We start from the raw sequence: 27594 nt of genomic DNA on the forward strand, positions 1-27594 counted from the left end.
TTTCCTATTTAGATACAGGAATTAACTTTCCTCCACACTAAATAAATCATCCTTTACTCTTACAAGGACCTTGGAAGGAATAACTCATGTGCTAGTTCTGTGTATTGACTACACATTTATTTATTCATGTGAATGAGATTTACCATACAGATACATTTATGTATAATGTATATTTCTCTTATATGGCATAAGAAATAAAATATAATGCCAGATTTAAGTCGATATACTGTACATAGAGACAGATCATTCTTCACAAGAGCTGTTCTCTATTTTGTTATTTCATTCTTTATTTAAAATGCAAGTGTGAAGAGCTGGCCAAAAAGTAAAGACCATTAGACTTTTTTCAGCATGGAGCACTGATTACGTCGATCTTGTTATTGTGTTTTTTATTAGATATGTGCTTGCTTGTCAGTTTTAGGTCACTTGTGTGTACACAATAAGAAAGGGGAAGGGGTTGTTACAGTGTGTCAAATTAGTTGGCCTCCTAGGACTCTAATGTAATCAGGAATGAAGTAAGAATCATTGTCCTGCATATAGTGGGTGTTGTGCGTTTATTCTTCCCTTCTGCAGGGTGCCTCCCTCATACTTAATCCTGCAGACTGGACAGAGATTACCCTCCTTGATACTTGAAGTTTGATTAAACAATTTTTTATGGAGGTGGGATGTGATCACCTCTTCTTATCCAAGGGGCTGATCCCAAAAGAGGTAGAAAAGCGAGGAGTCACATGTTTTCAGACATAGTTGGTGCTGTGACATGGTGGGCCAAGGATCTGTTGCTGTGGCCAGGTCCTGGTGCCCATGAATGGACTATAGATATTGGAGTTGGATATACATGCTACATTGGTGATATCTGTTGTCTGGATTTGAGGAACTTTCATCAGAACTATTGTTGCCTGCTGGAGTTGGATACACATGCTGCTGTCATGGTATCTGTTCTGTCATCTGGAAGATCATAAGGATTATTGATGCAAGGTGGAGTTGGATACATGTGCTATGATTATGGTATCCATTGTCTGGAAGAGCATAAGGACTATTGTTGCTGGTTGGAGCTGGATACACATACTACAGTCGTGATATTCATCATCTGGAGGAGCATGAGGACTACAGTTTGCTATAAGACCGTGTACGAAAGAAATAAAAATTGTTGCATCGTTAACCAGCCTACGTGATTAAACCAACCCCTGACCTCACATACTCACACAGTAGAACAATACAAAATTTTAATTAAATGTACCATAATAAGAGAAACCAAAAAGAAATCAGTGTAAACATCTCAACCCCAGAGTACAAATGGGCATATCAGGCAACATTCTAATTCGCCTATTAGAATGGATTCTTTCAGGAAATTTAATTTGCAGAGAAGTAAATGTCACTTACTACAGTATGCTCTGGGATCTTTCTAAACCCCAGGGCACAAAACATAAGATGTAAAAAATAAAAAAAAATTACACTCACCTTACAGCTCATCTCTCTGTTTCTTGGGAGAGCAAAACGCCTGATTCTGCGCTATGATCATGATGTCACGATGTGTGCTGTGACTTTGCCTGCACATGTGCAGATCCATCCCCAGCCTCATCAAAGCCTGAAGTCCTGGCCTAGCGTGTTGAGGCCCAGGGATTAAACACTCACAGCAATGATCAGAGATTGCAGCTGTGATCTGACCCTCACTGCGTGATGGAGAGGAATGGAGGGGCCAGAGAAGTGAGCCACGACCTTTACAGCACAAAATAGCAGAAAGAAAGATGCAAATTAGAAAATGTGCATTTTTGCGTTGATTTTTATAATATTATAGTTAAATTCAATTCCACTTGAATTTTATTATTATTTATTATTATTGTTCCATTAGCATGGTTCTTTACATATGAAAAGTGGTATACATAATAGGGGCAAGTACAAAATTCATGAACAGTACAAGGCACAGACTGGTACAGGAGAAAGGACCCTGCCCACGAGGACTCACAGTCTACAGGAGAAGAAAGGATCCTTCCCACGAGGACTCACAGTCTACAGGAGAAGAAAGGACCCTGCCCACGAGGGTTTACAGTCTACAGGAGAAGAAAGGACCCTGCCCATGAGGGCTCACAGTCCACAGGAGGAAAAAGGACCCTGCCCACGAGGGCTCACAGTCTACCAGGGATGGGTGAGGATACCATAGAGTATAATGAACATAAGGTAAAAAAATACCTTTCCGCTCAACTAATGTGAAGAAGTAGAAAAAAAGTCTGAGGGTGCCAAGAGTTGCAAAGTGGCTATTGTTTGTTTGTTTTTTTTACCTCCTTCCAAGCCCTCTGAAAATCAGTACGGTGGTGTGTCACCAGCTGACACTTTATTGAATTTAATAATAATAATAATAATTATTTATACACTGTGTGTAGAATTATTAGACAAATTGTATTTTAGAGAATTTTTTTTTATTATTGATCACCAACTATGTTCTCAATCAACCCAAAAGACTCATAAATATCAAAGCTTAATATCTGGATATCTGTTTGTGCAGGTAACTATTACTGTGCAGACTTATTAGGCAACCTAATAAAAATCAAATATATTCCCATCTCACTTTATTTTAACCAGGTAAACCTATATAGCTGCAGAAATATACAGAATAAACATTTCTGACATGCAAAAACAAAACACAAAAAAAATTAGTGACCAATATAGCCACCTTTCTTTATGATGACACTCAACAGCCTACCATCCATAGATTCTATCAGTTGCTTGATCTGTTTACGATCAACATTGTGCGCAGCAGCCACCACAGCCTCCCAGACACTGTTCCGAGAGGTGTACGGTTTTCCCTCCCTGTAGTTCTCACATTTTATGAGGGACCACAGGTTCTCTATGGGCTTCAGATCAGGTGAACAAGGCGGCCATGTCATTATTTTTCATCTTTTAGACCTTTACTGGCCAGCCATGCTGTGGAGTAGTTGGATGCATGTGATGGAGCATTCTCCTGCATTAAAATCATGTTTTTCTAGAACGATACCGACTTCTTCCTGTACCACTGCTTGAAGAAGTTGTCTTCCAGAAACTGGCAGTAGGTTTGAGAGTTTAGCTTCACTCCATCCTCAACCCGAAAAAGTCCCACAAGTTCATCTTTGATGACACCAGCCCATACCAGTACCCCACCTCCACCTTGCTGGTGTCTGAGTCGGAGTGGAGCTCTCTGCCCTTTACTGATCCAGCCTCTGGCCCATCCATATGGCCCATCAAGAGTCACTCACATTTCATCAGTCCATAAAACCTTTGAAAAATCAGTCTTAAGATATTTCTTGGCCCAGTCTTGACATTTTATCTTATGTTTCTTGTTAAAAGATGGTCGTTTTTCAGCCTTCCTTACCTTGGCCATGTGCCTGAGTATGGCACACCTTGTGCTTTTTGATACTCCAGTAACGTTGCAGCTCTGAAATATGGCCAAACTGGCGTCAAATGGCATCATGGCAGCTTCACGCTTGATTTTCCTCAATTCATGGGCAGTTATTTTGCTCCTTTTTTGCCCAATATGCTTCTTGCGACCCTGTTGGCTATTTGCCATGAAACGCTTGATTGTTATGTGATCACGCTTCAAAAGTTTGGCAATTTCAAGACTGCTATATCCCTCTGCAAGACATCTCACAATTTTGGACTTTTCAGAGCCCGTCAAATCTCTCTTATGACCCATTTTGCCAAAGGAAAGGAAGTTTCTTAATAAGTAAGCACACCTAATATAAGGTGTTGATGTAATTATACCACACCCCTCCTCATTACAGAGATGCACATCACCTGATTTACTTAATTGGTAGTTGGCTCTCAAGCCTATACAGCTTGTAGTAGAACAACATGTATAAAAAGTATCATGTGATCAAAATACTCATTTGCCTTATAATTCTGCACACAGTGTATAGCTCCAACATATTCCGCAGTGCTTTACAATTCAGAGGGGACATGTACAGACAATATGAAACATTACAGAATAACAAAATTCGAGTACCAAGAGGAGTGAGGGCCCTACTCATAGGCCCTACTCATAAGCTTACAGTCTATGAGGGAATAGGGAGCCACAAAAGGTGAATGGGAGGGAAAATCTTGTCATATATGGTCCAGCTATCGATTTTATAGGGGATTCAAAACCAGCTGCATGGACCGGTCACCAGCCAGAATTTATACAGGTACAGAGTGTAAAAAAGTACATGAAGAGGAAGGAACTAGAAGATACAGGGGACAAGAATTGGAAGTACATTTTTTAGAAGGGTGGAATAGGACTAGATTAGATGAGGGTGGTGAGGTGATAGGCTAGTCTAAAGAAATGCGTTTTTAGTGCCCGCTTAAAGGTGTGGATGTTGGGAATTAATTAAATTGTCCTTGGTAGCGTGTTGCAGAACATAGGCGCAGCTAGTGAGAAATCTTGAAGACTGGAGTGAGAGGTTCGAATTATTGAGGATGTCAGTCTTAGGTCATTAGCACAGTGGAGGGCACGGGTAGAGTGATAGACAGAGATGAGGTTGGTGATGTAGGGTGCTGCGGAACTGTGGAGCACTTTGTGAATGAGAGTGATAAGTGTATACTGGACTCTAGTGGATAGGCAACCAGCGCAATAACTGGCACAGAGCATAGGTATCGTTGAAGCGGTTGCAGAAGAAAATGATCCTGGCTGCTGCATTCAGGATGGATTGGAGAGGGGAGAGTTTAGTAACAGGGAGACCAATTAGTAAAGAATTACAGCAATCCAGGCGAGAATGAATAAGAGCGACAGTAAGAGTTTTTGCAGAGACAACGGTAAGAAAAGGTCGAATTCTAGAGATGTTTTTGAGATGGAATTGACATGAACGAGCGAGTGAATGAATATGGGGAGCAAAGGAGAGATCGGAGTCAAATATAACCCCTAGACAGCGAGCATGCTGTTGGGGCATAATGGTAGAGCCAAACACAGAAATGGTCATATTGAGTTTGGGGAGGGAGCAAAAATGAGTTCAGTTTTTGACAAGTTCAGTTTTAGATAGAGGGAGAACATGATGTTGGAGACGACGGACAGACAATCGGTAATATTTTGTATTAATGCAGGGTGATGTCAGGAGAAGATGTATACAGTTTGGTGTCATCAGCATAGAAATGGTATTGGAAACCAAATCTGCTGATCGTTTGTCCAATAGGGGCAGTGTATAGAGAGAAAAGGAAGGGGCCTAGGACTGAACCCTGGGGAACTCTGACTGTAAGGGGAATAGGAGAAGAAGAGGAGCCAGCAAAAGATACAGTGAATGAGCGGTCAGAGAGGTAAGAGGAGCACCAAGAAAGAATGGAGTCCTTAAATTTCCACAAAATGAATCACAAAAAATATGGATTCAAGAGAACCTGAATTTTGTTTAGATTTGAGGCAAATTCAATGATGTAATTTCCAATTTTAAAACTCTTAGATTAAAATTTTAAGCAAAATTATTTAAAAGAATTTGTAGACTATGTTCACTGATCTTTTTGCTGTAAAAACATAATGGTTAAAAAGCTGTCTGCATGAGGATATAGTAATAATACAAATCCTGGACTTACACCCTTGAATAAATTAATTATGCTCCTTAAATTGAGTACCGTGCTTCGGGAAGTTAAAAATCGTAACATATGTAAATATTCTGAATTATTTATTAAAAGAAAACACAGAGCTGTGATTAACATTCCCTCCAAAATCATTTTATTATGAACATTCCTCTTTCCAAGAAACTTCACTGCAATATTTTTTAGATGGTTATATGTATTCAGCTAATCATACAATTGATTGTTAGAAGTGTGTCATTAAGTTTTCCGGAAATGCTTAAGTACAATATTTTTGCTTGACAGAAAGCACTTCTGCATTGTCAGATGCTTGCATCCTTTTATCTTATTTTCTCATTTAATATGTGCTAAAAAATGTATGAAGGTCTACATTTCAATATTTATGGGAAGAAGTTTGAGCATTTTCTCTCATTTTGAACCTGCAAGATGTTTATTTTTTTAACGTCAATGTGCTTACTTTCACAAGTTTTTTTATAGTGAAATAAATCAACAACAAAGTTAGTAGACACAACATTTGCGCTCTTAGTGTCCTATGGTCTCCAATCACCATGTAGCTGGAGACTTAGACATGCTGACGATAACTCCAGAAGAATCAAAAGTAATCAGAACCTAAAATTGAGCAGAGCTCAGCATGCCACATCTTTTAAGATTTTTAAGAAGTGCTTATGTTTTAACCCCTTCACACTACAGGTAATTTTTGTTTTTGCACCTTCATTTTTTCCTCCCTGTTAGTGATGAGAGCACACCACCATGCTCGGGTACTTGTTAAGAGTAATGTTGAGTGAGTTTGCTCACCACTGTTTGATACTAGATCGAGTATCGCGGTGCTCAGGTACATGAGCTGCTTGGCTGAGTATCACAGCTGCTCGAATATGTCATCCGTGAAACAACGACCACAAAGCATGTTGTGAGCAGGTAACCCAGGGAGAGCAATTCGCAGTCTCACATCATATTTGTATGTAGAGCGTCAAAAGAAAAAAAGAAGAATCCCCACTCCCTTCCCTGGAAATGTCCTTTAAGGCTGGCAATATGTGGGTGGAGAGCCAAACTACCCAATCATTGACTTCCATTATACTTATTACTCGAGTTGAGCTCTTTCTGAGTATCTGACCTGCTCAACATGAGTACCAAGCACCCGAGCATTTTAGTACTCACCCATCACTAGTTAAGAGCATTTGGATGCTCAGATGGGTGCAACTTGACTACCTGAGGATAATGGATAATGCATTTTTTGGGGGGAATCTTCACTATACTCAGGTTCTCAAGTTGTGCCAATCCGAGCATCAAATGGCTTGTTACGAGTACTGACTACCCGAGCATGGTAATGTTTGCTCATCACAACTCCCTGCCCTCCAAAAGACGTAACATTTTTAAATTTCTTAGTCTATGTACCCCTATGAGGGATTTTTTTTATATATAAACAGGTGTAGTTCATATAACCATGTACCATAACATTTACCTAAATCATTGTACGGTAGAAATCACATAGCCATATGACACTGCAGGTCAGTTTGATTACAGCAATATCAAGCTTGTATATTTTTTTAGATTCTTCTGGTAAAAAAAATGTAGATGTTTACAAAAAAAATTTGGTTTGTGTGACCATTTTCTGATCCCAGTTACTTTCTATTTATCTGTCGATGACTATGTGAGAGTTAATTTTTTTGCATCGTAAGTGTCACGGTCTTCTGTTTTTGAGATTAATGACAGGCTCAGAGTTGGACTCTCTTTCATCATATGAGGCCACAGACATTAAACATGTGTTTTTCTTTTGGCAGTTGCAGGGTTAATATCAGTTCTCCTTGCTAGCAACAAGCTCATTAACTCTGCCCCCCTGATGACCACTTCCGGTTTGGATAAAAACTCTCTGCTCCCAGCAGAAGGTGCCAGTTATTCAATTCAGTCTGGAGCTACTCCTGGAGCTGTGAGGACATTGTTTTTTGCTGCTGCTGTCTGCTCTGGTGCGTGAAAGTAGCCGGATTTGTTACTTTGTCCTTTTTTTTGTTACCCTTCCCTGTACACCGTTTGTGGTTCCCTGGTGCTGGCGTTAGGTGTGCGTAAGTCTTCTTGTTACCCTTTCTGTCTGTATTTGTTGGTTGGGTTTTTGACTTCTGCCCTAGCCCTTCTCCTTGGATGGTGGGTTGTGGTGGGGGGTCTCACCATCAGGGTCAAGGACAGGAGATAAGCAGACTCTGGGGGCTCAGACTTCGTTACCTTTAAGTGTACCGCTGAGTTGAGGGATAACCTAAGGTATGCTTAGTCTGAGGGCCAGTGCAGGGGCTCCCTTCAAGTCACACCTTTCTGTCATTCACGCAACAGTAAGCTGCAGTTTGCATTGGTATCAGTTTGTGGTACATAGGATGATTTGATTGCTTGAGAAGAGCAATTCTTGCATTTCAAATTTTGCTTTACAATGTTACTACATGGATTAAATCAATTTATATTGTGCTAAATCAGACTTTGGTGGACGTTGCAATACCACATTTTTTTTATAACTTATTTATATTTTTCTTGAGAAAAGGTGATTCCAAAGTTTTTTTTTCTTTTTTAAAAACATTTTTTTCACTTATTTTTAGTCCTCATAGGGCACTAAGGGGCACTTAAATGATGATGTCAGCAATACATTTTAAATGTACCAAAAAATGGGGAAAAAGCTTTCAAAAATCTACATCATCCACCTTTAAATGTGTCAGAAAAACCTACAAATTGGAATTTCGTCTCCCTTTATCCAACACAGAGGGATCAGAAGATAAAACCTATGCGTGCATAAGCGATGTTGCATGGAAGAATATAAGGGTAGATTGAACATGTATGCAATATCTAACATTTTATGACAACATATAGGATCCATTTTCTCATTCTATTAGTGATGTGATATGGGCAGAGGATTTGTGGACTATATTTTATAGGGAATCCATTTTATCAGCTATTAAATTTACAAGCGATGCTTGGAGAAGGAGTGTAACCACAAAAATGAAAAATATCTTGCACACTCTTTCAACAGAATTATCAAGGACAAAGAGAAATATCTCAATGGAAATAGGCTCTCCAGTGTGTAAATGGAAAATCAGCTGCTACTTCTGTAACAATCTATTGGAAAGAGCAATACATTAAACACCAGCTAAAAGGTTAATAGAGTATTGTGCATGCAAGCCGTGCTCCAATACTGCTCTGCTTCCAGAGACAAGCAAATCTTAAAGATATATACAGAGAGAGAAACAATAATGGATTACATATAACTATTCTTTGTAATAATTATGTTTGCAGATAACACTGAATTATGTTGTTCTTTCTCTTTATGCTATTCTTTTGTTTTACTTTTAGTCTTCATGATACTTGTTCAAGGTTGTGTAAATCTGTTTAGACTATTATAAATATTTACTTTAAGCTTTATTCAGATATCCGTTTTCACTTATTTCTTCTATCCGTGTTTTTTAAGGAAAGACTACGCAACCATTGTAATCTATGGAGGTTTTCACGTATGTTTTTTTTATGGAAAAATCTTAGGGACATGAACCAACAAGGTTATGTGTCCAATATCGGCACATATTGTCATCTGTGTGCAGTCCATGTGCTGTCAAAGATGGGTAAGATTTCTGCCATAAGTTACAGCGCAGCCCATCATGAATTCGACCAGTTGTTGTGTCACTCCTCTTTTCTTCCCACTTTGGCAGAGCTGGGTAAAACTCATATGAAAATGCTAAAAGTAACCAAAATGTGAGCAACAAAGCATTGCACAAAAATGTTGTGACTTTTCCAAATAATTTTACCAAAGAATTCTGGCATAATCACTTCCATAAATTGGAGATGTAGCTTTTATTGGGAGAAAGCCACTTTTACACTCACTTTGCTACTTAAGTCTGCTTTACATGTTACGATCTAGCATACGATATCGTATGTAATCGTAACTGCCCCCATCGTATGTGCGGCACGTTCAATTTATTGAACGTGCCGCATAAACGATTAACCCCCGTCACATGTACTTACCCGTCCATACGACCTCAATGTGGGCGGCGAACGTCCACTTCCTGGAGTGGGAGGGGCATTCAGCGTCACATCGACGTCATGCGGCAGCCGGCCAATCAAAGTGGAGGGGCGGAGCTGAGCGGGACGTAAACATCTTGCCCACCTCCTCCTTCCGCATTGCCGGCCGGGAGCCGCAGGACGCAGGTAAGATCTGTTCATCGTTCCTGGGGTGTCACACACTGCGATGTGTGCTACCCCGGGTACGATGAACAATCTGACGTTCAATTCTAGAGAAATGAACGACGTGCATGCAATGAACGTTTTAACGTTCAATCGCAATCGCACGTACCTGTCACACACTACAATGTACCTTACGATGCCGGATATGCGTCACTTACGACGTGACCCTGCTGACACATCGTAAGATACATTGCAGCGTGTAAAGCGGGCTTTACATATGTGCATTAAACAATGATCACAAGTTAAAACTTTATGGTCAGTGCTCACTATATATGTCATACTTCTCCCTATATCATACTGACACTAGTTCCAAGAAGATGATTTTTTGTTTGTGAGATAATAGGAATAGTGAGAATTTGATGCAAGGTATATAAAAATTTATGTACCGTATTTTTGGTTTTAGAAGATGCACCAGATTATAAGATGCACCCCAAATTTGAAGGAGGAAAATAAGAAAAAAATATTACTGTAAAAATGAGGGTTCATCTTATAATCCTAGTGCCTCCTTATAATCCTATTAGCTCACCAGTGGTGGAGCGGCCATGATGGAGTGGCTCAGGAAGGTCACAGGAAGCAGGGTAGGCAATGCTGCGAGCTCGGAGGAGGAGGCTCAAGAGGGTCAGTATGCAGAGGGTCGGCGACACTCTGGACTTGTGGGATGTCATGGTGGCAGGTTCCATTATATCTGCCGGAGGGATTGGAGGAGGGGGGTATCGCGGCTAGAGAGAGTCAATGAGCGGCAGCAGAGGGTCGGTGATACTGCATTCTCTTAGGGTGTCATGGCGGCAAGTGCCGTTGATCTCCCAGCGGACTGCGGGCTCCATTGAATCGCCAGCCGTTGATGCGATGGACTTCAAGAAAATGGCCGCAAAGGCGGCGCACGCACAGATTGGCCTCCGCGGCCTTTTTCTTGAAGTCCATGTCATCAACTGCCTGCAATTTAAAGTAGCCCGCAGATCAATGATGCCTGCCATGACACCCCATGAGCCCGCAGAATCGCCAACTCTCCGCTGACGCACATTGACCCTCTTGAGCTGCGACACCCTACGAGCCCGCAGTATCGCCGACTCTCTGCTGCCGCACACTAACCCTGCAGTGACACCCCTTCCGAGGCATCTGTATCACCGACCCTGAACCACCATTGCCGTCCCAGTAAGCCACATGCGGTTTGTAAGATGCACCCCTATTTTTCCCCTAGTTTTGGGGGGAAAAGTGCATCTTACAAACTGGAAAATATGGTAACTTGTTATCTTACTGATTGTTCTATTTAGTACTGTCAGGAGATCATATGGCAAGCATAATGTGAAAGAATCATTCTAACAAACATGGATTGTCCAAAGCAAAAAACTGCATAAACAGCAGAAATGATCAATTCTTTTATAATTTTAATTTCTCATGAAAATTTGACATTTATTGCCAAATTATTTTTAGTACATTGCAATACTAAAATGCATTCTAGTAAAACCTGTGCATTTTTACAGCTGCAGTTCAAGGTTTGGGTTTTTGCATTTTTAGAAAAACAATTATTCACCCTTCACAAAAGGATTTCAGAAGACATGCTAAAGCTTAATACAGTCCATATATGAGGTCCATATATGTGACGCCCTGGCCTGTCAGGTCGTCACAGGGTATTGTGCAATCTGCCCTCCCGCACGGTATCCACCAGGGCCCGATGGGGTACGTGGACCATAGGCTGGAAAGTAGCTTCACGCGTTCCAGCAATTTATCCGACGAGGGTGAAGACTTCAAGTGTCATCCCCAACCCGCTCCAAAATCGGGGTACTTGCGATACGATGGGATAGGACTTTCCCACTACAGTCCAAAGAAATCCCACGCGTGAACCCTGAGAGCAAGCTCATCTTGTTAGCCACACGGTGAGCAGGACCTGGAGAGTTTCACATCAATGGGTCCAATCAAGTTTAAGGTGCCAGGGATAGGGCCACAGACCAACAACAAAACCAGGGGCACGGATCCAGGCGTGCTCCCCGCAGACTACGGTGGTGCTCAAAATTTTGGTTTACAAGCTGTCGGTGTGGTTATTCTCAGACTAAGCGAGTACATTGGAAACCCCATGCACCTTTCCCCTAACGGCACCCAAACACCACCATCCAACACCAACGGGCCCCAGGGCACAACCCCCTACCCACGGAGGGGTTAAACACCTTGCTGCCACACCATCGCCACCGGGCTCCCCCACCAACAGCACCGTGGGTGGCGTCACGAACTTTCCAAAATCCCCCTGTACATATCTCCTCCCTTTTCCTTTTACTCGAGTGGCCGTGTGACCCCCGGGTCCAGAGACCCCTCGAGCCACCGCGGATCTGGATCCGAGCGGCGGCAGCGGCCCGGCTGCCCGCCCGGGGGCGGTACATATATGCCTTTAATTTGGTTTTAATATATGTCGCAACGCTGTCTGCCTGTAAGCTTTAGGCTGAAGCTGCAGGGCCCCTGCAGAGGTGTTAGTTATAATCACACACAGCTCTGCAGTGAAAGTAGAGAGCAGCCATCACACATCACACTGGTAACGCAACCTTTATTAAAAATAATCTCTGGAGGTGGAGTTATCTTCCAGACAGCACCCGCCCCATAGCCTGGAAGGGCTCATTTACATAAAGTGATAAAAGATTATATTTGCACAAGACATCTGATATGAGGCAGACAGGTATGGCTTTTTACAGAAGTCTATAACCTGTATGCCCATATTAATAGGTTAGATATGTGAAAGTGGTGACAGATTCCCTTTAAAACAAACAACAACCCACTCGATATATCATTGATTCATACTTGCTTTGTGCAAAAATCTGATAGTCTAAAATGATCAAACAAAACCAATTATGACAATTACTGCTTGAAAGTGTGAAGTAGACTAATACTTATGAAGGTGTAGGAAATAGATAGAAGGTAGTAATTTATTCTTAAAATGTGTGTATCCTACATATCTGATTATAACCGGAACCCGCAACTGTTTAAGCCCTTGATATAGATCTTTTTTAAACATTAAACTCAATGATACCTTGAATTTCAATGCTATAAAAGCAGCAGGCTTGTGAATGGTATTTCATTATCAGGATTCTTCAAGGATATAATAATGGGGTAGTGTGAGTTTGACATATTGATAATTATTGAATAGTATCCATAGAAATGCTTATAGCTAACATAGCAGAAATGAAAAGAAAATGACAGACTTGAGAATCACAGTATAAAGTGTCTCTGCGGAGAGAATTATTTCTGGAGAATTCAAAATCCATGTGGTTAGATCTGTATGTACTCATTTATACCTGCTCTCTCCAATGACCTCAATTATAGATGTCTTATTGTTAAATTATGATTGCCATTGGCAGTCTGCAGATGACACTAGGAAGAAGATTCCTGTGATAAATCAACACCACATGTAACACCTTGCAAGATGTGATTAGAAGAAACGTTGAGGAGGCAGCCGAACATTCATTTAGCAGAAAATAAACCCCTAGACAGGATTAAAGATGAAAAAGAAATATGTTAAGCAGATGTAAAAGTGTGAATTTACATGTCATTGAAGCAGTACAGTCCTGTCTCTGTTATTACGCCAAAATCTATTTTGTGTTAAGCAAATGTGTCAGTAAAGTACCAGTAACCCATTGCATGCCATAACACAGACTCACAAGCATTTATATCTCATTTGCATGCTTTATTTTCCATAAGCAAAATCTGTAATTTTTTTCATATGCTTCCGGTAAGACATGGCAAAGAGTCACTTAACCCTTTCACGACCGGCCGATTTTTCGCTTTCCGTTTTTTTTTTTCGCCATTCTTTTTCTGAGAGACGTAACTTTTTTATTTTTCAGTCAATATGGTCATGTGAGGGCTCATTTTTTGCGGAACGAGGTGTACTTTTAAATGAAACCATCAGTTTTACCATATTGTGTACTAGAAAATGGCAAAAAAATTCCAAATGCTGAAAAATTGCAAAAAAAGTGCGATAGCACTATGGTTTTTGAGATATTTTATTCACTGTGTTCACTATATGGTAAAACTGATGTGTGGGTGTGATGCCTCAGGTCAGTGCGAGTTCGTAGACACCAAACATGTATAGGTTTACTTTTATATAAGGGGTTAAAAAAAAAATCGGAAGTTTGTCCGAAAAAAGTGGCGCACGTTTTACGCCATATTCCGTGACCCGTAGCGTTCTCATTTTTCGGGATCTTAGGCTCAATGACGGCTTATTTTTTGCGTCTCGAGCTGACGTTTTTAACGGTACCATTTTTGCGCAGATGCTACGTTTTGATCGCCTCTTATTGCATTTTGCGCAAAAGTTGTGGCGACAAAAAAACGTCGTTTTGGCGTTTGGAATTTTTTTGCCGCTACGCCGTTTACTGATCAGATTAATTGATTTTATATTTTGATAGATCGGGCGTTTCTGAACGCGGCGATACCAAATGTGTGTATATTTTTTATTTTTTTAACCCTTTAATTTTTAATGGGGCGAATGGGGGGTGATTTGAACTTTTAGGTTTTTTTGTTTTTTTTTAATTTTTTAAAACTTATTTTTTTACTTTTTTTTTTTATTTTACTAGTCCCCCTAGGGGGCTATTGCGATCAGCATTCCGATCGCTCTGCAGTATCTGCTGATCACAGCTGGAAGGCTGTAAACAGCAGATACGCTGTCTTTCTCTTTTGCTGTGCCCCGGGCACAGCGAAAGTGAAACCAATTCATGTGTAGTACAGGAGTCATCACATGACCCTGTACTACCATGACAACTATCGGGAGTCACGTGATCGCGTCACGTGACTTCCGGTTTCGGCGGTAAGTAAAACTTTACCGCGATTGCGCTTATAATGGCGCTGTCATGTATTGACAGCGCCATTATAAGGGGTTAATCGGCACGAGCAGATAACGATTCTGCTCGTGCCTAGCAGGCACACATCTCAGCTGTGAAAATCAGCTGAGATGTGTGCCGATCGCGGCATGCTGCCGCCGGAGGACCGCGGGCAGTAAGATTATGTCATTTAGGACGTAATTTTACGGCCCGCGGTCGTTAAGGGGTTAAGCATTAGTTATTTATGAATATTTTACAGGTTAAATTAATTTATCTATAGGAAACACAGTTTGATCCTCCAATTTGCATTAATCCCTTCACTAAAAACTGGTTTACAAGCGTCAATATCTTGGGTGATCGCATTTGCGATCGCACCCGCCCCCATCGTTTCTGCGGCACGGGCAATTTGTTGCCCGTGTCGCACAAAATCAGTAACCTGTGGCCAAACATTTTTGTAACTCAGACCACAGCATCATGGACATGAAATTGCTGGTATTGAAAGGGAATTTCAAGTCCCAAAAAGACAGGAGAGTCTGGGAATACACACTTATGATGACCTTTGACACATTCAGAGCAGGAATGAATGTGTCTCATGGATTTAAAAAATTGGTTAAAAGAACTGAAGTCCTCAGTGGTTGATACCTTTTAATGGCTAACTGAAAAGATGGTAATAATAGCAAGCTTCCGAGACTACTCAGGTCTCTTCATCAGGCATGGTCTATCATGGATTTATGTCTTTTTACATCAATTAAGAAATGTGCTCTGGGGGCATCACAGCCCGGACCAGACCCCAATCAGAGGACAATAAAACTTTCACACTGCTTATCTTTAAACCACAACAATATTTATGGCCCCAACAGTTTGCCCCCTTGCCATAGTGATAGTTCTGCTTCACAGGACTTGTTTTTGTTTTTTTTTACTGCTCCATTCTATGTCCTGTTGTGTATAAATATGTGACTCTTCAGATTTTGTGTTATACCATGCCTGATGAAGAGACCTGAGTAGTCTCGAAAGCTTGCTATTATTACCATCTTTTCAGTTAGCCATTAAAAGGTATCAACTACTGAGGACTCTCAGTTCTTTTAAACAAACTTTTTGCTTTCAGATAGGAACTAATAGAAAAAAACATTGGGTGACGAAGAACCTAGGGGAGAGTAAGCAAACAGGCCAAGGTTGATGTACTGAGAGATATCATCAGGACAAAAGAGAAAACCGAGATAGAGTCAAATCACAAGCCAAAGTCGGTACACAAAGTAAGTCAGTCAGTAGGTAGGGTGAACTAAGAAACCGGGATGGGAATGAGAAGAGAAGGTGGGTAACACGGGGCAGGTAAATGGAGGTAGAAAGACAGAACACCGGGAATAGCAGAACAGAATAAGGGGATGAGACAGAGGGGGTCACGGGGAGGTCAGGGAATGCAGTCATGGGTAGAGGGAGGAAGTCAAGAGAGCTGGAGGAGGGGAGTGGTAGCGGGACAGGATCAGGGAAGACAGGAGTAGATCAGAACCGAGTACTTGCCAAGGCTGGAAATTGTCACTGGCAGCGCAACAGCAGGGTCGGATCCGTAATAAAGCGGAGGGGAGTCCAAATCGAGGTCCAGAGCCCTCCCCCAAGGTCAGAGAGAGGTCAAAAATCTGGAGAGGACAAAAAAGGGTAAGCAATCTCTGCAGGAGACCATCTCACAGAACAAAGGCTACAAACTGGCTCTGCAGGACGGCGGGCCAGCAGAGCATGGTCATTACAATATCATTATATGATACAGAAGTGCTACTTACCTCCCAAATCCACCAATGCTTCACCATAACCTGCACTAATGTCATTCTACACATAAGTCATTTGACTTTTAAACAATCAGTGGCCTGAGCAATCAGGTGACTGATGGATGAGACAATATCCCTTCCAAGTGCATGGAATATGAATGCTAACTACTGATAAACAAGCACTAAAATGCTTGAGTGCTTGGTACTTGCATTGAGCAGGTAGGATGCTCTGACGGGCTTGACTCGAGTACCTAGCATAATTCAATTCCAATAAGTCAATGGAAAACTCAAGCATTGTTCCAGACAATCACTCTCTTTCCCAGGAGGGGAGTCGAGCACCTGCAAATTACTCGATCGAGTACCGAGCGTCTTGAGCACCCTGCTATTCGATCGAGTATCAAGCCGTGCTGAGCACACCCAGCCATCACTAATACTAACATTTAATTCTTCAGAATGATTTTTTTGAATTTTCCAATTTTTGAAAATTCTTGGAATGCCTATTTAATATAGTTCATGAGAAAATGTATGTGAGCATTTTTTCTAACTTTTAGCACATCAATTCCATAACATTTTAAGAGGAGTAAGATGTACATTTATAACAGGGGTGTACACTTGTGGATTCAGAATGTTAGAAAATTATATTTATAGTTAAAATGAAGCATAGAGTCAAGCTTTGTACAGATATTACTAACAGAATTGGTTATTCTTAAAGGCACAATGACTTTTAGAGTGGCCCTGTTCTAATGCACAGTATCTACATTTATGCTGACTTCCATACACATTATACTACTGTTAGCTACACCCCCAAGTTTGGCAAGATTGGGGGCCTCTTGACTGTCTCCTGACATAATGTCAGTGGAGAGAAGAGTCTGGCATGCAAAATTTTAACATCTGATCATTTTTTCCAGTGGAAGATAAGCTGATACCAGTGATGTCAGTGGTTTACTCTCCACACCGAATTTAAAGCACATGCATAGTTGACTAAGCAAAGTATACATGTGAATTGTGAGTCTGGAATGAAAAAATTTTAGCTGAAAAACCAATCACTCATCAATTATTTGAAAAATTATCAGTCTAAGGGGCACTTTGCACACTGCGACATCGCAGGTGCGATGTCGGTGGGGTCAAATTGAAAATGACGCACTTCCGGCATCGCATGCGACATCGCAGTGTGTAAAGGCTGGATGATACGATTAACGAGCGCAAAAGCGTCGTAATCGTATCATCGGTGCAGCGTCGGCGTAATCCATGATTACGCTGACGCGACGGTCCGATGTTGTTCCTCGCTCCTGCGGCTGCACACATCGCTGTGTGTGAAGTCGCAGGAGCGAGGAACGTCTCCTACCGGCCTCACTGCGGCTTCCGTAGGATATGCGGAAGGAAGGAGGTGGGCAGGATGTTGACATCCTGCTCATCTCCGCCCCTCCGCTCTGATTGGCCGCCTGCCGTGTGACGTCGCAGTGACGCCGCACGACCCGCCCCCTTAACAAGGAGGCGGGTCGCCGGCCACAGGGACGTCGCACGGCAGGTGAGTGTGTGTGTGAAGCTGGCGTAGCGATAACTTTCGCTACGCCAGCTATCACCACATATCGCTGCTGCGACGGGGGCGGGCACTATCGCACTCGGCATCGCAGCATCGGCCTGCGATGTCGCAGTGTGCAAAGTGCCCCTAAGTCTAAAAAACTCAAACCAAAATCAGATCTGGGTTACTTGGATTCCTCGTGAATTGGGTTTCCATAGCAAAGTAATGGATCAGTAGTCTCAGATCACCATGTACTATGTCAAGGGTCACCTAGTGTAAAGAAATATACAAAGACATTGGATATTGGCAATCATACACAGATTTAAGTTTGGAAAAAGAAATTGAAATAGCAGTAAATACTAATGTCAATGGTTTTGTAAGTAGATACCTGACAAGCTCATATGCTATCATACTGTGATATTATTGCATCAATTCATTTTGGCCATGTTGTACAAGTTTATAGTGCAAGTGCAGATAGGTAATAATTTTTCTACATCCCAAATGAAATATGAAATCACCATTCATATTTATTTCATATTAAAAAATGTGTTTCCTTTTTCTTTTTTTCAGAAGTTGTCCAGCTCACACTTGACCCGGATAAAGAGGTCAGCGTGACAACTGTAACTGTTGGCTTAAGTACTGTGCTTACCTGTGCGATTCATGGAACACTACGTCCTCCCATCATCTGGAGACGAAATGGAATAATATTAAACTTCTTGGATTTGGAAGATATAAATGTAAGTCACAATGTTCTTTCAAGTAAGGTTTTACAGATTTTGATTTTAGCATTCAATAACATTAAAATTAAGAAACAAATGCTGAAAAATTGTAGATATTTAGAGTTAAAGGGAACCTGTCACCACTTTTTTGGCGTATAAGCTGCAGCCACCACCACCAGACTCTTATATACAGCATTCTAACATGCTGTATATAAGAGCCCAGGCCGCTGTGAGAACATAAAAAATACTTTATAATACTTACCTAACGGTCGTGCGGTTGGCCATATGCGCGTCTCCGTTCTCCAGTGACGGTGCCACCTCTTTTGGCCATCTTTGTTCTCCTTCTTCTCTAGCCGCGCTGCATGATGCGTCCGATGTCATCCACACTGGCCAACATTCAGGTCCTGCGCAGGCGCACGTTGATCTGCCCTGAGCAGGGCAAATCAAAGTATTGTGGTGTGCCTGTGCAGGACCGACGAGTGTGTATGACGTAGACACGTCATGCACACAAGCTTCAGAAAGAGGATGAAGATGGTCGAAAGAGGCGGCCCTGGCACCGGACAACGGAGACGCCCATATGGCCAACTGCACAACTGTTAGGTAAGTATTATAAAGTGTTTTTTATGTTTTCACAGCAGCCTGGGCTCTTATATACAGCATGTTAGAATGCTGTGTATAAGAGCCTGGTGGTGGTGGCCGCAGCTTATACACCAAAAAAGTGGTGACAGGTTCCCTTTAAGAACTGTCTGCTCTTCCAAAGTAAGGTCTCCACAAGTCATGAAATAATAAATGTGTCAGCAACATGCTTTGATACTTGATGTATACAACTCCTGTTTCTTGCAATATGAATGTAGCTGATGTTTTACCCGATAATGTCCCACAAATGTTTTATCAAAATTAGTGATGAGCGAACACTACCATGGTCAGGTGCTCAGTACTCGTAATGTAAAATTCAATAGAAGAAATCGGGTATGTGCCACGCTATCATAACGGATTCCAATGTTCATAAAATTCCTTCATTTTTTTGTACAGGTCGAAGTGTTTCAGAGACATCTATGAAACACGTCGACCTGTACGAAAAATAAAATAAATTTATTAATATCGGAGTCCGTGGTGATAGCGCGGCACATACCCGATTTCTTCTTCTATTGAATTCTACGTCTAACTTCGGGGCTACGGCTGTTTCCAACTTTGAACATGTTTTACAGGGGTTGTGACTGTCACAACCGCAATAGGTGAGTGCATCTAATTTCTGTTTATTGATTCCCTACCGTAGAAGACCCTAGACCCTATTGCACTTCTTTATTACACAGTGTTTTTCCGGTACTCATAACGAGCAGTGTTTTTCCAGTACTCATAACGAGCAGTTGATGGTCAAACTCGAGTACCCAAGTACCCGCCCCCATCGGTTGTGCGAGACGGGCAAATCGCTGCCCGTGGCGCACAACATCGCTCAGATCCGTCACACTACTTACCTGCCTAGCGACATCGCTGTGACCGGCGAACCTCCTCCTTTCTAAGGGGGCAGTTCATTCGGCGTCACAGCGACGTCACTAATCAGGCGCCCAATAGAAGTGGAGGAGCGGAGATCAGCGGGACGTAACATCCCGCCCACCTCCTTTCTTCCACATTGCCGGCGGCCGCAGGTAAGGTGAGGTTCCTTGTTCCTGCGGTGTCACACATAGCGATGTGTGCTGCCGCAGGAACGATAAACTACATCGTACACGCAGCAACGATAATTGGGAATAGGGGGGCATGTCACCGATTAGCGATTTTGCACGTTTTTGCGACGATGCAAAATCGCTCATAGGTGTCACACGCAACAACATCGCTAAAGCGGTCACATATGCATCACAAATTCCGTGACCCCATCGAGATCGCTTGAGCGATGTCGTAGCGTGTAAAACGGCCCTTAGACTACTGGGTGAAGCCGTTCTGAGCTGGGAGCTAGGAGCTGTCCTTGCCCACACCAGTCTCTCTATAGAGATCGTACATTGACAGTGACGTTTCAATCAGAAGAGGGGGCGTGCCAGACTGCCGTGTGCATGACATTATAGTCCAAGTAATAAAAAGTGTTACAAGTTAAATAAAAATAGAACATAAACAGATCAGTCCTTGACAAGACAGGCATCTTTGAATTCTATGTTTTAATCCTTGCAGCATACTGTCTTCAGATTACATAGCAAAAACCTGCTGACAGATTCCCTTTAATTGCTGAAAAGCCATTGAATTATATATTTGGTGCATTTTAAGGGAGTTGTGTTACACTCTCAAGTCTAAATTTTAACTCTTGAGTCTTGCATCTCAAACATGACACAACTCACTGTCTAACCCTAGCTATAAATAAGGTTAAAGTTGAATACAGACTATAATAACTAAAAAATTGTCTCATCAGTGGTTCAATAATTTATTTTGGGATATATTAGTCATAGCGTCATATTCTAATACAGAGATATTTTTTTGCTAAATATTGCACTGAAATTGTATTTCTCATGTGGGGATGCTACGTTATCTATATAACTACTAAATAATAGAAACATTTGAAGAATGTTTAACCCTGTTGGGCTGCACTGTAACATGACTCTTGGCAAGTTCTGGTGAAATCACTTGACTGTTACTGAACCTCAAAGTTCTTGAAACCTGCAACATTTACAGCGACATAGATTTTTCCAATGGTTGTAAGAATGCTCAAGACTTTCTTCCAAAACATTGAAGTTGCATCATGGAATTCCAGAACTTGCCTTGGGGTAAAAACGCTTCGATATTGAACCATGGCCTGACATGAACTTCCCTGTCACTATAGGAAAGTGTTTGAGCTTTCCTATAGTGCTCATCATGCCTGTGAGTCTTCATCTGAGCGCTTAGTTGCTGCCATCAGTCTTAGCTCCAAACAGAACAGTCTAAACTATTACATGTTTCTGTAACCATAAACCCTTAAAAACAAAAGACAATGGGGGAATTGCATGTTTGTTTGTTTTTATTCACCACAGTTGGATTTTTTTACCATTTTTCAGTACTACAGGAAATAAATGAATGATGTCTTTCAAAACTAAAACTACTGAAAAAAAAAATAATGGCTTTTGTAAGGCAAGAAGTAGAGGATGAAGATGCAAAAATGAAAAATGCATGCATTGTAAGGTATTAGAAAAAAGAATAACTTTTTTTTTTTTTTTTTAGAAATAAATAGTACAACTTAATTGTACAAGTAAAGATAAAAACTTTGTAATATACCTTATCAAAGAAAAATGCCTGATTAACCACTTATAAGACCCCTTCAGTATCTTTGGTCTTCAGTAGAGATGACCAAACTTGTTTGAAAAAGTTTGGAAATCTCAAATTCAGCACGGGTCTTGCCTATTCAGATTCTGGTGTTGATTCCCAAAAACTCTTCTCAAAATCGGCCAAATTTGACCTTTGCTCTTTTGCACTAATGCTTTTCTTCCACCTTAATATGACTTTGGCTAGGATAGTGGTGCTGTATGATGAGCACAACGGAGGCATTTGTTGAGGGAACGGGGTGGGGAGCGGTCAGAGGAGTGACGGACTGCTTTTTTTAATGTAACGTGTGTATTTTCTGACAGCCAACCAAGGTGCAGAAATCATCCACAATGTTCGGACACAAGAGTTTGTGTCATTGGCTGCCTAACTCACATGGCCCTCTGCATATAACAAGTGGACATGCAGTGTCAGTGCTATTTTGAGACTGCTACAAATTGGTGAGGGTGCTGCTGCATATATATCACTGGAGATAAATACTAATTGATAACTCTGTGCTCCTGGCACAAATATATATTTCAGCATATAAAAACTGATTGATAATTCTTTGGTCCTGCCACAAATAGACAATGCAGCATATAAATACTGATTGATAATTCTGTGGTCCTGCCACAAATAAACATTTCAGTATATAAATACTGATTACTAATTCTGTGGTCCTGCCACAAATAGACATTTCAGCATATAAATACTGATTATAAATTCTCTGGTCCAGTCACAAATAGACATTTCAGCATATAAATACTGATTGATAATTCTGTGGTCCTGCCACAAGTAGACATTTAAGCATATAAATACCGATTGATAATTCTGTGATCCTGCCATACTATATTGGCAAATAAATACTGAATGCTAATTTAGTGAAAAATGACTGACAGGTTGGGCCTAGGGTTGTGAAACAGTTGGTTAAAGGAGGGGAAGGGTACATCAATCATGAGTGGTAAATCAACCTTTAGTTTAGAGAATGGATCTTTGATTGAAAAAAAAACGACTGTTAATGGTGGCAGCGCATGCGCTGATAAAATAAAAATTCAATCTGTGCATGCGCCGCTGCCACCGTCATTTACAGTGTCTTCAATAAAATGGCACCAGAAATCATGGTGCATGCATGTAGTGATTCCGGCACCATTTTATTGAAGAGTTGGGGTAAAATGAACATAATACTGTGCACGTGCCAGCCATAGTATTAATCATGGTGGCAGAGAGGAAAAATTTAAATGAAGGGGAGGTATGCAGCCAGGCAAGGAAGCATCACTGAAGACCTGACCCACAAAGCTTCTGCCACACAAGCATTGCCCTAATTTCTGTGTGACGCCTTGGTACCCCAGGTGGTCATACATAGAATAGGCCCCCGCATAACACCATCCCTCACAGGGTTACACCAAAGCCAACAAAACCCTAGTCACCCCCCCAGGGTAGGACAGACACACCAATGGGCAGGACCAGGCAGAAGGACAAAGCCCTCCTAGGGGTCTAGAGAATCCCGGGGCGGGAAGAGTTCAGTGGAGTTTGAAGTTGAAGTTGGGAGTGGAAAGGAGTAAGAGTGAGAGAGGAGAAAGTGCAAGTGAAGTCAGAGTGCAAAGGCGTCGGGGTTGGAGCCCCTGCATTCTGGCTAGGTGGCAGATGGTGGTCAGTGTCTGATAGGAGACGGGAAGATGGCTGCCGGAGATCCGAGGTGGACTGGGACAGGGTAGGAGCCCGCCGGTACCGACACTGGACAACCGACCCAGAAACTGTACGGAACCACCGACTTTGTTAATCAACCAGTTGAGGACAGGATTACAGGTCCTGTCCCACCCAAAGTCCCAAAAGCAGACGAGCAGCCCACCGAGAGGGATAGGGCATCCGTCAGGGCCCCTTTAGATCCCACGGGTCAGAGTCTACGGGCAAGGCTCCCACCTGAAGTTCTGGGAGCGGACTCCCGAGTTTCACACCGAGAGGTCCAAAAGAGAACTAAACTAGTACAAAGGAAAGTGACACAGACCATCACTCCTGGTGAGGGACCATGATACACCTGGCTGCGGAGCTCCGGCCACTGGCACCTTGGTTTACCACGGACTTGTGTGATTTCTTCAATAGTGAGTGCACCAACATCCCCACGTCCGTCCGTGCGCACCGGCCCCTGCAATCACCATCCTCAGCACAGAAACACTGGGCCCCGGGGCATCCATTCCTACCCACGGAGGGTTAACAACAGCTATCTGCCATCCCAACACCCCAGGTGCTAACTCATAGCAGCGGTGGTACCCCATTTTACCACACACTGTGGGTGGCGTCACGGACTGTAAACAATATCCCCACATACCATCTTCCCCTTTTTATTTCGAAGTGTCCGCGAGACCCCCTCGAGCCACACTGTAGATCCGGATCTGAGCAGCCCGGCTTCTGACATGGGGCGGTACATCTGGACCTGTGATAACTTTTTTTTCTGCAAGCAAAAATCCAATCTCTAAACTGAAGGTATGGCAGTGCCTTTACTTTATATGTGAAAATCCTGCTGGTTGGTTCCCTTTAAGGTACATTTTATGGCTAATTAGGTTCAGATATTATACCTAAGTTCTGGGTGGTGGTACCTGTGGCATTAGCACTGCCAGCAGCTAGTATAGTTCTGCTTATAATTGCTGCCTATAGAAGTTTATGGAGAGTGGAGGAGAAAGAAACAAATATGGGGAGATACATATAGATAACTTCTCAAAAAAGGTAGAATATTGCTATTCCTAATGTATACACACGTGTCAGCTTACCCTGGAAAGTCATCTGTAATAACTGTTATACGTTAAAGAGTTGCATTTTCATCCGTTTTCATTTATTATGTCACTCAGCGTCACTGTTACCGGCTAACTGACTTTGGAGCTTTCACCTCTCATTAGGAACGTTTTTCTTTGGTCCTCTGTGGTTTACAAAAACTGACAACACTGATCAGCACACTAAAAAGCGTTGGCTTTTGTAGCCCATTAATTTAATTATCTCAATTTTCGTCCTGAGGTTGCCTGAAGCAGTTACACAATTGCATTTCTACTTTGCACAACAAGGTTAGCAATTTAGTTAATTGGAAATACAAGAAGAGATTAATTGCAGAATTTAACTTCAAGGAAATGATGTTGCACATTACCACAGCTGTCCCCGCACACAAAATGTCTGTGTTACACCTCCTCTGGGAACGACAGAGAAGAAATCCACATTTCAAATTCCATTTCATCATCTCAGGCTGCTAAGTGATATTTTATTTGCAATTAATTAGCTTGAAATGAATGAGGGAGAAAAAAAGACTTTAAGATTTAAAGTTCAAAAGCATTTTACATGTGAAAAGTGGTGGCAGAATATTTTCACTCGAAACATATTATAACATGCGTGCGCTGGTGTAAAGGAAACCGGTGGGTGACAGATCTCGTAGCCTTTATCTTGGTTTCAAAGTTTTTCTTTCAGTAATGATGGCAGGAATCATTGTCTCAACCTCTTCCATTACAACAAACATTGTACTGTATAGGCGAAAAGTATTTATCCCAAAATGTAAAAGATGTAAGAGTTGGTTGTAAGCCCTAAGTGCACAGCATGTATAATTGTCGATAAATTGAAGAATAATTTTCAAATCATTAGTGTGTCTCATGACAAAATCAAGGTTTAAAGGGAACCTGTCAGGTGCAATATGCAAACAGGACCACAAGCAATTCTGGGTACATATTGCTAATCCCCGCCTAACCGTCCCTGTATCTAGTAGCATAGATAAAGAGATCTTTAGAAAAAGTATTTCTAAAGATCCTTTATGATATGTTAAGGAGGCCAGCAACTAGTCACAAGGGCGTTACTTCCCCTGACTAGTCAGCCCCCTTACATGTTAGTACGTCCCTGTGGGCGGCTATCATGCTAATAAATGTGCAGGGTCAGAGGATGGTCGCACTCACCTCTCTGCTGCCATTGCATCCGAGTCCCGGATTTTAGATCAGTGCACATGATTACGGACTTTCAGTCATGCGCACTTTGAAGCTGAATGTACAAGTCCTGGATTCAAAATCATGTAGTGCGCATGACCGGAAGTCCGGGATTATGCGCACTCTGCCGAAATCTAGGACTCTGATGTGATGGTAGCAGAGAGTGGTGAGATCGACCATCCTCTGATGCTGCGCATTCATTAGCATGTTGGCACGCCCACAGGGGTGTACTAACATCCTGAAGGGAGCAACTAGTTAGGAGAGGTAACGTTCTTGCGACTAGTCAATGGCCTCATTAGCAGATCATAAAAGATCTTTAGAAATAACAAATTTCTGTTATGGAAAGTAGACGCCTAGCAAAAAGGCACAACAATGTCATCTGTAAATCCTGTGCATTGGCAGCATTGTTCTTCACTGACAAATAGTTCTTGTAGAGACGGTAGCTGTTGCCAAAGTATGGATTCTTGTAGCTACAGATAGGTGACAGTGACAACAGGAAACAGGAATAGAGCATGAGCTGAACAAGCTAAATGTCAGACCCACTAGAAAAGAACTACAAATTCAGGTATAGTAACCAACATTAAGGCAGGCCAGATGTCCAGAGAAGTCTAAGGTCAATATCTGGATGTAAAACTACACATACAAATCAACTACTACATACAAATCAATGGACTATTTGCAAAGGCAAAGGTGTATTCTCTAAGATGTAGGTCTAGATCAGTGATGGCGAACCTATGGCACGCGTGCCAAACAGGCCACGCAGAGCCCTTTGTGCTGGCACGCGCGCTGTCGCCACACTGAGACACTTTGTACTGTCGGTGTGATCGCGCCGACAGTACAAAGTGGTTTTTAGCAGAGGAGACATTTCTCCTCCCTCTCACTCCTCCTCTCCTGGGCTGCAGGCCTGTTGCCTAGGAGACGGAGTAGCATCAGAAAGCAGTGCCGGCGTCTTGTGGCCGCGCGGGAACCTGTTCTGGAAGGTGAGGTTTTTTTTATTTTATTTTTAGGCTGTGTGCGGCCAAGGTGTGGGGGGACAGAGTCAGCACGGGGCACACATGGAGCACGGGGGACAGAGCCAGCACGGGGCAAACATGGAGCACGGGGGACAGAGCCAGCACGGGGCAAACATGGAGCACAGGGAACAGAGCCAGCACGGGGCAAACATGGAGCACGGGGGACAGAGCCAGCACGGGGCAAACAGAGCCAGCACGGGGCAAACATTGGCGCACGCGGGACAGAGCCAGCACGGGGCAAACATGGAGCACGGGGGACAGAGCCAGCACGGGGCAAACATGGAGGATGGGGACAGAGCCAGCACGGGGCAAACATGGAGCACGGGGACAGAGCCAGCACGGGGCAAACATGGAGCACGGGGGACAGAGCCAGCACGGGGCAAACATGAAGCACGGGGGACAGAGCCAGCACGGGGCAAACATGGAGCACGGGGACAGAGCCAGCACGGGGCAAACATGGAGCACAGGGGACAGAGCCAGCACAGGGCAAACATGGAGCACAGGGGACAGAGCCAGCACGGGGCAAACATGAAGCACGGGGGACAGAGCCAGCACGGGGCAAACATGGGAGCACGGGGACAGAGCCAGCACGGGGCAAACATGGAGCACGGGGACAGAGCCAGCATGGGGCAAACATGAAGCACGGGGGACAGAGCCAGCACGGGGCAAACATGGGAGCACGGGGACAGAGCCAGCATGGGGCAAACATGGAGAGCACGGAGGCAAACATGGAGAGCACGGGGGGCAAACATGGAGAGCACGGGGGGCAAACATGGAGAGCATGGGGAGCAAACATGGAGAGCACGGGGGGCAAACATGGAGAGCACGGGGCAAACATGGAGAGCACGGGGCA

General features: G+C 42.7%; 1 protein-coding gene across 2 annotated transcripts in view; it reads left to right on the forward strand.

Moving 5' to 3' along the window:
- The window catches only part of FSTL4 (follistatin like 4), a 1562686-nt gene that overhangs the window by 1317185 nt on the left and 217907 nt on the right, over nucleotides 1-27594 (forward strand). For both annotated transcript variants that reach the window (XM_075344490.1, XM_075344491.1), the window contains exon 7: nucleotides 18375-18541. In XM_075344490.1, the coding sequence (XP_075200605.1) occupies nucleotides 18375-18541 (167 nt within the window). The remainder of the gene's footprint in view (nucleotides 1-18374; nucleotides 18542-27594) is intronic.

Source organism: Anomaloglossus baeobatrachus, chromosome 4 (genome assembly GCF_048569485.1).
Source record: "Anomaloglossus baeobatrachus isolate aAnoBae1 chromosome 4, aAnoBae1.hap1, whole genome shotgun sequence".
Taxonomy (NCBI): Eukaryota; Metazoa; Chordata; class Amphibia; order Anura; family Aromobatidae; genus Anomaloglossus; species Anomaloglossus baeobatrachus.